At 46.1% G+C, this 15,709-nt stretch overlaps 1 protein-coding gene across 1 annotated transcript in view; it reads left to right on the top strand.

Moving 5' to 3' along the window:
* Positions 1-15,709, top strand: part of LOC126267344 (RNA-binding protein Raly-like) — a 953,265-nt gene that overhangs the window by 270,218 nt on the left and 667,338 nt on the right. Inside the window, exon 2 of the mRNA XM_049972467.1 lies at positions 14,999-15,164. Within this exon, the coding sequence (XP_049828424.1) occupies positions 15,020-15,164 (145 nt within the window). The 5' untranslated portion in view covers positions 14,999-15,019. The remainder of the gene's footprint in view (positions 1-14,998; positions 15,165-15,709) is intronic.

Raw genomic sequence — 15,709 nt, 5'->3', positions numbered from 1 at the left:
TCCTCATAAGCGACTTCTAATCAAGCTGCGGAGCTATGGGGTATCGTCTCAGTTGTGCGACTGGATTCGTGATTTCCTGTCAGGAAGGTCGCAGTTCGTAGTAATAGACGGCAAATCATCGAGTAAAACTGAAGTGATATCAGGTGTTCCCCAGGGAAGCGTCCTGGGACCTCTACTGTTCCTGATCTATATAAATGACCTGGGTGACAATCTTAGCAGTTCTCTTAGACTGTTCGCAGATGATGCTGTAATTTACCGTCTAGTAAGGTCATCCGAAGACCAGTATCAGTTGCAAAGCGATTTAGAAAAGATTGCTGTATGGTGTGTCAGGTGGCAGTTGACGCTAAATAACCAAAAGTGTGAGATGATCCACATGAGTTCCAAAAGAAATCCGTTGGAATTCGATTACTCGATAAATAGTACAATTCTCAAGGCTGTCAAATCAACTAAGTACCTGGGTGTTAAAATTACGAACAACTTCAGTTGGAAGGACCACAGAGATAATATTGTCGGGAAGGCGAGCCAAAGGTTGCGTTTCATTGGCAGGACACTTAGAAGATGCAACAAGTCCACTAAAGAGACAGCTTACACTACACTCGTTCGTCCTCTGTTAGAATATTGCTGCGCGGTGTGGGATCCTTACCAGGTGGGATTGACGGAGGACATCGAAAGGGTGCAAAAAAGGGCAGCTCGTTTTGTGTTAACACGTTATAGGGGAGAGAGTGTGGCAGATATGATACTCGAGTTGGGATGGAAGTCATTACAGCATAGACGTTTTTCGTCGCGGCGAGACCTTTTTACGAAATTTCAGTCACCAACTTTCTCTTCCGAATGCGAAAATATTTTGTTGAGCCCAACCTACATAGGTAGGACTGATCATCAAAATAAAATAAGAGAAATCAGAGCTCGAACAGAACAGTTTAGGTGTTCGTTTTCCCCGCTCCCTGTTCGGGAGTGGAATAGTAGAGAGATAGTATGATTGTGGTTCGATTAACCCTCTGCCAAGCACTTAAATGTGAATTGCAGAGTAATCATGTAGAAGTGGTACGATCCCAGATTACAACATTAATTAGGAACTGAGTTCCAAAAAAATTTGAATCATTTGGAGAAAACTGTTTAGTTTTTTTGTAACATTTAAGCACTTATCTCTTTTAGGAAAAAGCAGCGAATGGTGATTGGGCAAAGATATCTTTTATTTGCCTATTTAATATTTTGATGCTGTGTATCTTGAAAATGAGGGAGTCAAAATTTTCCAATATTCGTTCAGTTTCTACGTTTATTGAACGAAATAATACCAAAAAAACACCGAAAATCGGTTATTTCAGAAACCGGTTATTTCGACCGGTTTCAACAGTGGAACTGGTGCGGAATAAAACGATATGACCGAAAACCGTTTGTTTCAACCATAACCGTCGTCCCTACCATCGATTCACACATGCAGTTTACTATAGACATTCGGATGCGGTCCACCGAAGTCCTCACAAAACGAGCTTCGTCACAAACTTCCACTGCACACAAAATGTTTTCGTACAAATTTTCGCGAGGCCACCGTACATGAATCGTTCCTCGTTCTCCACGGAACAGACGGACAGGTAAGCGGTAAACTGCTCGTCTGCTGTCACCGCGTTGAGAAATTTTAACCGAGACAGCGTCAGAACGTTGTTCGACATATAAACCCAGTCGCGCAGTATGACGCCAAGTACAGTGAGTAGCTGATTTTTTTGGTCGAGGCATGAACGCACCACCCCTTGCGCACCTGCAGGTTCAGTGACCTTTGCAGACTCCGGCAGCCGTGCGGTGCGGGGGCCCGCAGCAGCGCCAGACCGCTACAAAGGGCCGAGCAGGGGAAATGTCCCGGGCCCGCGGCGCTCACTGTTTGCCGCGGTCTGGTCTCCGCCTCGCGCCGCCGGAGATACGAGTCTCATTAGGCCGGCGCCAACTTTGCCGTGCCTGCCGCAGGCTTGCCAGCGTCGCGCGCTCTAAGTGGCCGCGTGCGTGAGAAATGGTCCGGCTCGGGTCGCCGCCTGCACCACCGCTCTCCATCCTACCTCCCCGTATGCCGCTTCCACTATGACCGTCCTGGCCGACAAGTCTAATCATCGCCGCTCATCACTTACCCCCACTCTCGAACTCCGAGCACCCTTATCCTACACAGGGTGGTCCATTGACAGTGATCGGGCCAAAAATCTCACGAAATGAGCATCAAACAAAAAACTACGAGGAACGAAACTCGTCTAGCTTGAAGGGAGCAACAAGATGGCGTTATGGTTGGCCTGCAAGATGGTGCTGCCATAGGTCAAACGGATATCAATTGCGTTTTTTTTTCAATCGAAACCCCCATTTTTATTACATATTCGTGTAGTACGTAAAGAAATATGAATGTTTTAGCTAGACCATTTTTTTCGCTTTGTGATAGATGTCGCTGAAATAGACACAAACTTATAAGTACGTGGTATCACGTAACATTCTGCCAGCGCGGATGGTATTTGCTTCCTGATACATTACCCGTGTTAAAATGGACCGTTTACCAACTGCGTAAAAGGTCGATATCGTGTTGATGTATGGCTATTGTGATCAAAATGCCCAACGAGCGCGTGCTATGTATGGTGCTCAGTATCGTGGATGACATTATCCGAGTGTCCGGAGCGTTCGCCGGATAGTTACGTTATTTAAGGAAAAAGGAAGCGTTCAGCCACATGTGAAACGTCAACCACGACCTCCAAAAAATGATGATGCCCAAGTAGGCATTTTAGCTGCTGTCGCGGCTAATTCGCACATCAGTAGCTGACAAATTGCGCGTCAATCGGGAGTCAAATAAACGTCGGTGTTGAGATTGCTGCATCAACATCTATTGCCCTAGTACCTTACTTCTATGCACCAGGAACTGCATAGCGACGACTTTGGACGTCGTGTACAGTTCTGCCACTGGGCACAAGAGAAATTACTAGACGATGACAGATTTTTTGCACGCATTCTATTTAGCGACTAAGCGTCATTCTCCAACAGCGTTAACGTAAACCGGCATAATATAAATCCACGATGGCTGTGACAAGTGGAACATCAACGACCTTGGCGGGTTAATGTACGGTGCGGCATTATGGGAGGAAGGATAATTGGCCCCCATTTTATCGGTGGCAATCTAAATGGTGCATTATATGCTGATTTCCTACGTAATGTTCTACCGATGTTACTACAAGATGTTACACTGCATCACAGAATGGCGACGTACCTCCAACATGATGGATGTCCGCCACATAGCTGGCGTGCTGTTGAAGCGGTATTGAATAGCACATTTCATGACAGGTAGATTGGTCATCGATGCACCATACCATGGCCCACACGTTCACCGTATCTGACATCCCCGTATTTCTTTCTGTGGGAGAAGTTGAAGGATATTTGCTATCTTGATCCACCGACAACGCCTGACAACATGCGTCAGTGCATTCTCAATCCATGTGCAAACATTACGGAAGGCGAAAGGCAAACTACTCGCTGTTGAGAGGAATGTCGTTACACGTATTGCCAAATGCACTGAGTTTGACGGACATCATTTTGAGCATATATTGCATTAATGTGGTAATTACAGGTAATCACGCAGTAACAACATGCTTTCTCAGAAATCGTAAGTTCACAAAGGTACATGTATCACATTGTAACAACCGAAATAAAATGTACAAAGGTACCTACGTTCTGTATTTTAATTTAAAAACCAACTGTTCGTGTAAAATTGTGAGCCAAATGTTTGTGGCTATTACAGTGCCTTCTATCACAAAGTGAAAAAAGTGGTCCAACTAAAACATTCATATTTATGTACGTAGCACTCGAATATGTAATAAAAATGGGGGTCCTTATTTAAAAAAAACGCAGTTGATATCCGTTTAACCTATGGCAGCGCCATCTAGCAGGCCAACCACAGCTCTATCTGGTTTCCCTATTGAAGCTAGACAAGTTTCATTCTTTGCAATTTCTTCGTTTGACGCTTATTTCGTGGTCGGCCGCGCTGGTCTAGCGGTTCTAGGCTCACAGTCCGGAACCGCGCAACTGCTACGGTCGCACGTTCGAATCCTACCTCGGTCATGGATGTGTGTGATGTCCTTAGGTTAGTTAGGTTTAAGTAGTTCTAAGTTCTAGGGAACTGTTGACCACTGATGGTAAGTCCCATAGCGCTGAGATATTTCGTGAGATATTTGGCCCAGTGCCGATCAATGGACCACAGTGTATAAAGAAACCTCATGCGACCTCATCCATGCGTTACTGCGACAATTATTGGTGAAATACACTGATGGAAAAAACTCGCAACAGCAAGGAGTTGCGAGATGTAAACGGAAGTCGGTACTCGTGTTTCTACATCTGTAAGACCAGGGGCGGCCAGCATTTCGGCTCGCGGGGTGTGCCCGTACATGAGTGCCGAAGCGCTCAGCCTCACTTCGCATTCCCCCCATTGCCTCAAAAAAATGGTTCAGGTGGCTCTGAGCAGTACGGGAGTTAACTTCTGAGGTCGTCAGTCGCCTAGAACTTAGAACTAATTAAACCTAACTATCCTAAGGACGTCACACATATCCATGCCCGAGGCAGGATTCGAACTTGAGACCGTAGCGGTCGCTCGGCTCCAGACTCCAGCGCCTAGAAACGCACCGTCACTCCGGCCGGCCCCATCGCCTCACCACGCGATCTGTGCGTGAGTTGCGGGAAGAGGGGAAGACTGCGAATACGTCTCATTTAAACGCCTGTGCAGTCGCACTACGTTCTATTTCGTATTATATATTTCACATTTCTCAACAACATAGGATGCAAATGAAGTTTTCGGTATTATTTATTTTGGGCGCGCTGAGGACATAATACAATTCTTACCCGGTACGAATTGTCGGTATACCGAGAGACGCAAATAATTTCAGAGTTTCGCACCCAAGTTGCCATGGTACCGCAACTTATTTAGTTCCATAATCGAGAAAAGGTCTTTCGCACAAATGCGTCGATCGAAATGTTGGAGCAATTTTATGAAGACTTGGGTACTCTACCTGAAGAAAGCAATGCACACAATTTTAATGTAAACAGATTTGTCATTAAAATAGGAATTGTCTTCCAAGTTAATTAGTTACATCTGCACATGCACAGGGGCGCTTTTAACTAAACCGACAAACGGTCTCTAAAACATCTGGGAAACAAATGTCCTCAAAATACTTATAAAACTATCCTTGAATTCTTTCAAGGCCACAATGAATTCTTCAGTCCTTGTGTTCTCTTTAACACCAGTGAGCTTAGGGAACAGAACTGACGTTGTCTGAATATGTCGCTTCTACACCGCAAGTTTCTATTTAAAAGCATCCTTATCATATCAGAAAGAAGTTACCTTGCAGTGTCTTGAGTATTGAGTATTGCACCGGGCACCTAGAAACGACGGAGAGGCTTCGTCCCGCCGTAGCCCTTAGTGGTTCACAACCCCACAACAGGCCACAGCAGTCCACCCACCCCACTGCCACTCCACACCGATTCCAGGGTTATGGTGCGATTCGGCCCCCAGCGGAGTCCCTACCCCGCCCTCCTCGGGAACGTCTCATACCAGACGAGTGAAACCTCAAATGTTTGCGTGGGAGAGTAATTATGGTGCACAGTGTTTGCGCAGCAATCGCCGACATAATGTAACTGAGGGAAACAGCCCGCATTCTACAACAGCGAGTTTTAAATCGAAAAATCGTTCCGGGCATGTCCCTTCACTTAACCAACGTACTTTACAGTAATCTATGAAGTCTCCGTACTCTTTATTCGCTTGTGACGGACACTTGAATAACGCGTGTAATTTCAGATATTTTACTTTTCGTGCCGTGCTCCAGGTCTGCAAAAATAGCTCAAAGGGCTTATTCATATACGGAACAATGAATATCGTCTGTCGATTATTCAAATTTTTTGCTCTTTCATTGTCGGTTACATCCTTCTCTTTTTGCTTGGTATTGCAATGTCGTTTCATAGCAGAATGTGCAATAGCTGTTCCTTAAGCACACTGAGAATTCTCATCAAATTTCGCGCCAGTAGCGCCGCTATGAGGACGCTCATCTGTTTTCTATTCATATCGACGATTTGCCGCTTGTGAGTGCTAGTTACGTTTGAGATTCGACATGGTCAGTTGATGTTAGTCTAGAATGCCTCTAAGGCGACAAAGATGCCTTTATCACCACCTCACTTAGAACGAGGTCGTGTAACAGGGCTACGAGAACTGGATGTTGTTTATGGAATACTGCAGAAAGGCTTGGCAGATATGCAGCCACGGTGCATGGTTGCTGGCAGCCATGGTCATGTGAATGGCAACAAGAAGACCGGGCTTCGGACGGCGCCACCGAGAGGGAAGACTATCGTGTTCGGAGCATGTTTCTGGCTCAATTTGAGCAGTAATTTGGCACCACAGTGTCACAACGAATTGTTACTTCAAGGACAGCTCCGATTTACCATAGATGCCCTGCAGGATGCATTCTATTGACCCCAAACTACCGTCACTTGCATCTTCAGTGGTGTCAAGTGAGAGCTTATTGGAGGGCAGGTTGGAGGTCTGTTGTGTTTTCTGATGAAAGCTGGTTCTGCCTCGTTATCAGTGATTGCCGTGTGTTGATTAGGAGGCCAGTTGAGAACCTGGAATCAATCTGTCTGGGTGCCAAACACATAGGACCCACATCGGCTGTTATGGTCTAGTACTCGATTTCGTATAACAGTAGGATCACTTTGGTTGTTATCCCTCCCACTCTGACTGCAAAACTGTACGTCAGCCTGATGATTATACTTTTTGACTTTTTGTGCTGCCATTCATGAACAGCATTCGAAGACGTGTTTTCCAGCAGGATAACGCTGGCCTACATGTGTTGTAACCCAACAGGCTCTACGGAATTTGGTCATGTTGCCTTGCCTGCTCGAATACCACTTCCATCTCCGATCGAGCACATACGGGACATCAACGGACGACAACTCTGGCGTCATCCTCAAACAGCATTAATCATCGCTGTATTGACCGGCCAAGTGCAACAGGCATGGAATTTCATCCCCCAGACTGGCATACAGCACCTGTACAATAAGATACATGCACGTCTGCATGCTTGCATTCAATGTTCTCCTGGTTACACCTGTTAATTATGTACCAGCGTTTGACATTTGCAATGGCTTATCTTCCACTTACATTAACCTGTGGTCTTGCATTGGTAATCACTTAATAATGTTACGTAGGCAAATACATTATAGAAATGTCATTACCCTACATTAATTATTTTTGGGTGTTTTGATTATTTTTATATCAGTATAGACATACAGGGTAGTCCATTGATCGTTACCGGGCCAAATATCTCAGGAAATAAGCAGCAAAAGAAAAAACTACGAAGAAGGAAACTTGTCTAGCTTGAAGGGGCAAACCAGATGGCGCTATGGTTGGCCCGCTAGATGGCGGTGCCATAGGTCAAACGGATATAAACTACGATTTTTTAAATAGGAACCCCCATTTTTATTAAATATTCGTGTAGTACGTAATGAAATATGAATGTTTTAGTTGGACCACTTTTTCTTCTTTGTGATAGATGGCGCTGTAATAATCACCAACATATGGCTCATAATTATCGATGAACAGTTGGTAACACGTAGGATTTTTAAATTAAAATACAGAATGTTGGTACGTTTGAACATTTTATTTCAGTTGTTCCAATGTGATACATGTACCTTTGTGAACGTATCATTTCAGAGAACGCATGCTGTTACAGTGTGGTTACCTGTACATACCACATTAATGTAATAAATACTAGAAATGATGTCCGTCAACCTCAATGAATTTGGCAATACGTGTAACGACATTCCTCTCAACAGCGAGTAATTCGCCTTCCGTAATGTTCGCACATACATTGACAAAGCGCTGACGCATGTTGTCAGGCGTTGTCAGTGGATCACGATAGCAAATATTCTTCCACTTTTCCCACAGAATGAAATCCGGGGACGTAAGATCCGGTGAACGTGCAGGCCACCTGTAATGAAATATGCTATTAAGTACCGCTTCAACCGCACGCGAGCTATGTGCCGGACATCCATCATGTTGGATATACATCGCCATTCTGTCATGCAGTGAAACATCTTGTAGTAATATCGGTAGAACATTACGTAGGAAATCAGCATACACTGCACCATTTAGATTGCCATCGATAAGATGGGAGCCAATTATCCGTCGTCCCATAATGCCGCACCATACATTAACCCACCAAGGTCGCTGATGTTCCACTTGTCGCAGCCATCGTGGATTTTCCGTTGCGCAATAGCGCATATTATGCCGGTTTACGTTAGCGCTGTTGGTGAATGACGCTTCGACGCTAAATGGAAAGCGTGCAAAAAATCTGTCATCGTCCCGTAATTTCTCTTGTGTCCAGTGGCAGAACCGTACAAGACGTTCAAAGTCGTCACTATGCAATTCCTGGTGCATAGAAATATGGAAGGGGGGGGGGGGGAGGGGGGAGGCAATCGATATTGATGTGGCATTCTCAACACCGACGTTTTTGAGATTCCCGATTGTCGCGCAGTTTGTCTGCTACTGATGTGCGGATTAGCCGCGACAGCAGCTAAAACACCTTCATGTGCGTCATCATTTGTTGCAGTTCGTGGTTGACGTTTCACATCTGGCTGTTTTAGCACACGCCCGTTGGGCATTTTGATCACAATAGTCATACATCAACACTATATCGACATTTTGCAGAATTGGCCAACGGTCCGTTTCAACACGGGTAATGTATCACGAAGCAAATACCGTCCGCACTGGCGGAATGTTACGTAGTACTAATTACGTGTGTGGCTATTACAGCGCCATCTATCACCAAGCGAAGAAAGTGATCCAACTAAAACGTTCATATTTCTTTACTTACTACACTACTATGAATTAAGAATGAGGGTTCCTATTTATAAAAACGCAGTTGATATCCGTTTGACCTATGGCAGCGCCATCTAGCGAGCCAACCATAGCACCATCTGGTTTCCGTCTTCAAGCCAGACAAGTTTCGTTCTTTGTAGTTTTTTCGTTTGCTGCTTATTCCGTGAGATATTTGGCCCGATCACTATCAATGAACCACCCTGTATGTAGGATTTAAAGTGTATAAATGCATTTTCTTCCATCAGTGTATTAAGGCAAGTTCTCTTCTTAATGTTTCGGCTCACTTAGCACATCACCATGTCCCGAAGATACCACAACAGAAGAAAACAGTCGGTGGTTTGAAATGCAAGCATATGGAGATACTTCATAGAGCGCGAACGGTATTCAAATCACTTAATTTCATCTATTGTACGAAATGGCTGAATCAGTCATCCCTCATGTGCATGCACTGCGCCAGTTGCAAGCTGCCTGTCTAACGGTTTCCAGGTCAGCAAAAAAAAGATTTTCAGTATCTCCTATTTTCTATAAATCCGTTCTTCTTCTTCTTCGTATTCTTCTATCGTCTTCTACGTATGACCGTTTCTTCTTCTACCTATACACATACAAACTGCCATAGGTGGAACATACCGCTACAGTTGTAAGGTTCTTCTATTTAGCAAAGACCGGTTTTGGGGTCTTATACGCAAATCTTCACGTATGTCAACATGGTGCTGTGATATCAAGCGCCGCAGTGGACGACAACAAGACGCGGTGAGCTACCTATTAGCGCAGAGCATCAACCTCTGCTGTAATGAATATTGCGGATGCACCTCCGACAAACTGAGTATACATGTCGTGGTTGCTGCCTAACCTCAGGAACAAATGGTTCAAATGGCTCTGAGCACTATGGGACTTAACTTCTGAGGTCATCAGTCCTTAGAACTCAGAACTACTTAAACCTCACTAACCTAAGGGCATCACACACATGCATGCCAGAGGCAGGATTCGAACCTGCGACCGTAGCGGTTGCGTGGTTCCAGACAGTAGCGCATAGAACCGCTCAGCCATCCCGGCTGGCACCTCAGAACATTTTCAGTTTTTCACACGTTCTGCGCTGACAGATAAACTGATTCACGAGGAAGGCTTGCGTGTATACACGGTACAGTCACATTAATGTGACCACCGCCTATGTTCGACTTCAACGTGCTAAAATCACTCATAGATGGCACGTAGCAGCACTAGCAGTGGAGGGAAAGCTGATGAGCGGGACGCGGGAAACACAGCAGTCGTTGTCGTATGCGGAAGCGGAGCGATTTTTCTGACGTTCAAAAGGGATTGGGCATTAGATTTGGGGCAAAGGATGGAAGAATTTCCGCAACGGCTAAGCTCATAAACTGTTTGCGAGCTCCGTGGTTAATACATGCAATGTATGGCAGAATGGCACAGTCCAAAATCCGTGCCGAAGTGGTGCAACACAGACAGTAGACGGCAGGGACGAACGACGCATGAAAAGACGTGTACGAGCTAATAGTTGTGTAACTTTTGAACAACTGGCCGCCCAGACGATGCAAGCGCCTACTGACAGTGTCTTCTCGAGGTCTATTCAGTGAATATCTCTGTGTATGAACCTCCATGACAAGCGTCTGGTTCATGCATCAATGCTGACTGCTGAAAGCTTGAATTAGCACGCCAGTACAGCAGTTGAACATCCACTGACTGGCGCCAAGTCACTTTTTCACATAAATCACGTTATGCCCCATAGGAAACGTGGCTGTTTGGGCGCACGGGGTGAAACGTCTCAAAGCAAACACAGTAGAACTGTCGTCGGAAGGGTCCAGGCCGCAGGGGGGATCATTATGATCTGGGTGATGTTTTTATGGCGTCACCTGGTTAATCTATCCTTGGGGACTATGTTGACCACTACATCTGGTTTATGCATCTTCGATACGATGGCATTACCAGCAGCAGAATGGAAAGTGCCATACACTTCTCAGTGTACGTGCGTGGTTGCTAGAGCAACAGGATGAGTTTACCGCAGCCCCCTGGCTGTCAAACTGCGATATTTAAACCCAATGGAAAATCTGTGGGGCACCTCGATCGCACTGTTCACACCATGGCGTAGCTGACCAGTCAGCTTGGCTCCGCAACCCTGTCGGCACGTCCCAGAAATTGGTTGACTCTCTTCCTGCTCGTCTCGCAGCGGTTAGCACTGAAAAAGTGGTTATTCAGGCTGTTGACAGTTGGTCACATTAATGAGACTGGAGAGCATAGTTTATAAATATTTGTGGCAATGTGGCATAACTGTGATGGACTGAAGTCCGCTGTGAAAACGATAACATTATGATCCAATGATCACTAGCAAAACTCCTCGGGAATGCTGTAAGCCGCACCCACGGTGTTGTTTCGTGGCAGCGGGTACTTTGTACCGATGTTGATGGCAGACTGCGTTCCGTACCGATGTTACGTGGCACAGAGCATTTCCTACCAATGTCACCTCGCTAATGGCGCTTCATACCAAAGTCTGATGGCAGGATGCTTTCTTCATTGTTGCGTGACGGCGTCCTTTGTACCAATGTACGGTGGCATAGGGTGCTTCGTACCAATATTGCAGGGCAGAGAGGGCTTCAGAACATGTTGCCTGGCAGAGGGCGCTCCTAACCGATAGTGTATGACATAGCGTGCCTATTAGCAATATTGTGTGACGGACGATGCTTCGTACTGATGTTGCGTGTTGGTGCGTGCCACATACCACTGTTTTGTGGCAGAGAATCCACTCTATCGATGCTACACCGCTACGTAGTGATGATGCGCTGGGAATTATAGGAGTGTGTCTCACGTAAAATGAGGTTCGCGATTGTCTGGTGCTACATTCAAGTGGACCGACCGGTGCTGTAGCTCGCAATTCCTATCACTGGCTTGGGATGCCACTCTAAACGCCACTTAAATATGGAACAGACAACGTTCATGCACTTTCCTGGAATGTGCTGCTTAAATACACTCCTGGAAATTGAAATAAGAACACCGTGAATTCATTGTCCCAGGAAGGGGAAACTTTATTGATACATTCCTGGGGTAAGATACATCACATGATCACACTGACAGAACCACAGGCAACAGAGCATGCACAATGTCGGCACTAGTACAGTGTATATCCGCCTTTCGCAACAATGCAGGCTGCTATTCTCCCATGGACACGATCGTAGAGATGCTGGATGTAGTCCTGTGGAACGGCTTGCCATGCCATTTCCACCTGGCGCCTCAGTTGGACCAGCGTTCGTGCTGGACGTGCAGACCGCGTGAGACGACGCATCATCCAGTCCCAAACATCCTCAATGGGGGACAGATCCGGAGATCTTGCTGGCCAGGGTAGTTGACTTACACCTTGTAGAGCACGTTGGGTGGCACGGGATACATGCGGACGTGCATTGTCCTGTTGGAACAGCAAGTTCCCTTGCCGGTCTAGGAATGGTAGAACGATGGGTTCGATGACGGTTTGGATGTACCGTGCACTATTCAGTGTCCCCTCGACGATCACCAGATGTGTACGGCCAGTGTAGGAGATCGCTCCCCACACCATGATGCCGGGTGTTGGCCCTGTGTGCCTCGGTCGTATGCAGTCCTGATTGTGGCGCTCACCTGCACGGCGCCAAACACGTATATGACCATCATTGGCACCAAGGCAGAAGCGACTCTCATCGCTGAAGACGACACGTCTTCATTCGTCTCTCCATTCACGCCTGTCGCGACACCACTGGAGGCGGGCTGCACGATGTTGGGGCGTGAGCGGAAGACGGCCTAACGGTGTGCGGGACCGTAGCCCAGCTTCATGGAGACGGTTGCGAATGGTCCTCGCCGATACCTCAGGAGCAACAGTGGGGAGTGGCGGTGCGGTGCGGTGCGGTGCGGTGCGGTGCGGTGCGGTCCCCTACGGCACTGCGTAGGATCCTACGGTCTTGGCGTGCATCCGTGCGTCGCTGCGGTCCGGTCCCAGGTCGACGGGCACGTGCACCTTCCGCCGACCACTGGCGACAACATCGATGTACTGTGGAGACCTCATGCCCCACGTGTTGAGCAACTCGGCGGTACGTCCACCTGGCCTCCCGCATGCCCACTATACCCCCTCGCTCAAAGTCCGTCAGCTGCACATACGGTTCACGTCCACGCTGTCGCGGCATGCTACCAGTGTTAAAGACTGCGATGGAGCTCCGTATGCCACGGCAAACTGGCTGACAGTGACGGTGGCGGTGCACAAATGCTGCGCAGCTAGCGCCATTCGACGGCCAACACCGCGGTTCCTGGTGTGTCCGCTGTGCCGTGCGTGTGATCGTTGCTTGTACAGCCCTGTCGCAGTGTCCGGAGCAAGTATGGTGGGTCTGACACACCGGTGTCAATGTGTTCTTTTTTCCATTTGCAGGAGTGTAGTTTAAGTTACCTGAAAGTGACGTTATTTAGTTTCGTAACGTTGTTTTCTAAATGTTTATTACAACTCAAAGCAAGGCTCTCTTCTAGAAAATTAAGGCTACAGTTACGTAACGTTGTTTTCTAAATGTTTATTACAACTCAACGCAGGGCTTTCTCATAGAAAATTGAGGCTACGCCAGACAAGTCTCCCGACCCTAGGTATTTAGTGCTATCCGTATGGAGCTGGGGCGGCTCGCTAGGTTCGTATAAATACTCACCGAAGTTAATAATTTAAATTGATATAAAAATCTTCTTATTAAAGGCTTAACGAACTTTAGACATAATTTCAAACGTTTTCGCAACTTTTTCTGTCCAACGCTCCCGACAAAATAATGAAAGGAAAAGTGTCACGACATTTTTCGCTGTTCACGTAGTAAAACTTCAGAATCACGCTTGGCATTTTATTACTGCATTACTCATTGCTGTATTCGCAACACGTTTTGCAGGCACTACCGACACGCATCACCCAATGTACCTACAAAGGAACACTGCTGTACGATAGGTAGTGCAGGAGATCTCGCATCATGAAGACTAAGATGGGCGAGAAAAGGGCCTCTGTTAAAACAGAGTGCGCATTTCTCTGTGCACATCCAGCGTCAGATAGTGAGGGCACTTATCTACTTCCAACGGACTTTAAACCCGATTTCACACATTTTACGTGGTTAAAGTCAAGTTTTTAACGTAAAGTTTCATTTGTAAAGAAAAAACAAAAACATGGGATTTCGATTCATAAAAGAATCGACAGATGCGGACTTATTGCTATGATAGTCGTCCAAAGATCATATTTTAGTACTGGCGGCGTGTTTCTTCAGGAAAGCGGAGTTGACGTTGTACGATATCTGAGTCATGCAGTCGCAACTAGCAGTACGCAACTTATTTGAATAATTTGAATTGGCGTCTTTTATATTCTCCGATCATTTGCAAGCTTTGCGGCATTGCAGTCGTACAAGTCAATGTGATGCCTAATAAATTGAATAGGATTTATTCTCCGGCAACAATACGCAAAAATACAATGTGCCGTTAACAGACAAAAGTAAAGAATTCTCAAAAGCATGAATGTAGCACAGACCAAATCTAAGGAGTTTGACACTACGCATTCGGAAAGCCGTTCCAGACTACTCTATTGCCTGTATGCGTGTTCACTGAACAAGATTCATTCCGTTAATCCGTTATTCATGCTGGATGTGATGTTGGAAACCTGGCTCCCAAAACAAATTTGATGGACAGTAATTTACAGAATCCTAAGCAGTCGATGTTCATAATCAAAATTACGAACTGCCTCTAACCCTCAAAATTAAAATTGTTATTTACCCGTCGTAAATATATAGGTTCTTACCAAATTGGGAAATGAATCAAGAAGGCTTCTGATATTACAGCGCTTAAGTGCAGTATGTATTAATGATGACGGTGTTCAAATAAACCTGAAAATATAATTATGTTGTCAGTAACGTATCGCTGTTATCGTGTGCACGGCCTCGCTTTTCAACAAACCATGTTTTCTTCCCGTCATATTGTCTCCATTCTGCTGTTTTGTCACAATATGACATTATTAGGGTTGTTTTGAGTGAACACATTATTTCACCAGGTGAACAAGACTCTGTAATTTCTTGCTTTGGTATGTGAGTCAGACGTGTTGAGCTATTCACACATTTCACGGGTTTCCCAATTTCTTGTTTGCAGACCACCCTCGCTGAGCGGGCTATGAAGATGAGCAAGGTGGGCAACCAGACAAACTCACAGGACCCGCAGGCTGTCAACTCGCGGGTCTTCGTGGGGAACCTCAACACCTTCCAGTGCTCCAAGACCGACGTCGAGAGGATGTTCCAGCGCTACGGCCGGATAGCGGGTGAGTCCACAGCGCCGTGCAACTTTATACACCAGGCGCAGGGCACGCGGGATTAGTGCTCAGAACGGGCAACTTATGGGTCGCGTCCTTTATCAAAGGTACTATCTCGCACTGGCCTTAGGTAAACCGAGCAAACCTTAAATCCTCTGTATCACATGACGTTTTGATCCCCGTCCTACCCAGTGTGTTAACCTTCGGAGCAGCAAGCTCCAAATTCAACAACATGTACCAGGAGGAGACAAATGAGACCCCACACAATAATAATCACAGAGTATCAAAGTGGAGGGGGAAGATTTGTCTGATGTGATAGAAGAAGAAACAGGAGTCGATTTAGAAGAGATAGGGGATCGAGTATTAGAATCGGAATTTAAAAGAGCTTTGGAGGACTTACGGTCAAATAAGGAAGAAGGGATCTACATCTACATCTACATGACTACTCTGCAATTCACATTTAAGTGCTTGGCAGAGGGTTCATCGAACCACAATCATACTATCTCTCTACTATTCCACTCCCGAACAGCGAGCGGGAAAAACGAACACCTAAA

This window comes from Schistocerca gregaria, chromosome 4 (assembly GCF_023897955.1).
Source record: "Schistocerca gregaria isolate iqSchGreg1 chromosome 4, iqSchGreg1.2, whole genome shotgun sequence".
Classification (NCBI taxonomy): domain Eukaryota; kingdom Metazoa; phylum Arthropoda; class Insecta; order Orthoptera; family Acrididae; genus Schistocerca; species Schistocerca gregaria.
This window is presented reverse-complemented; position numbering and strand designations above follow the sequence as displayed.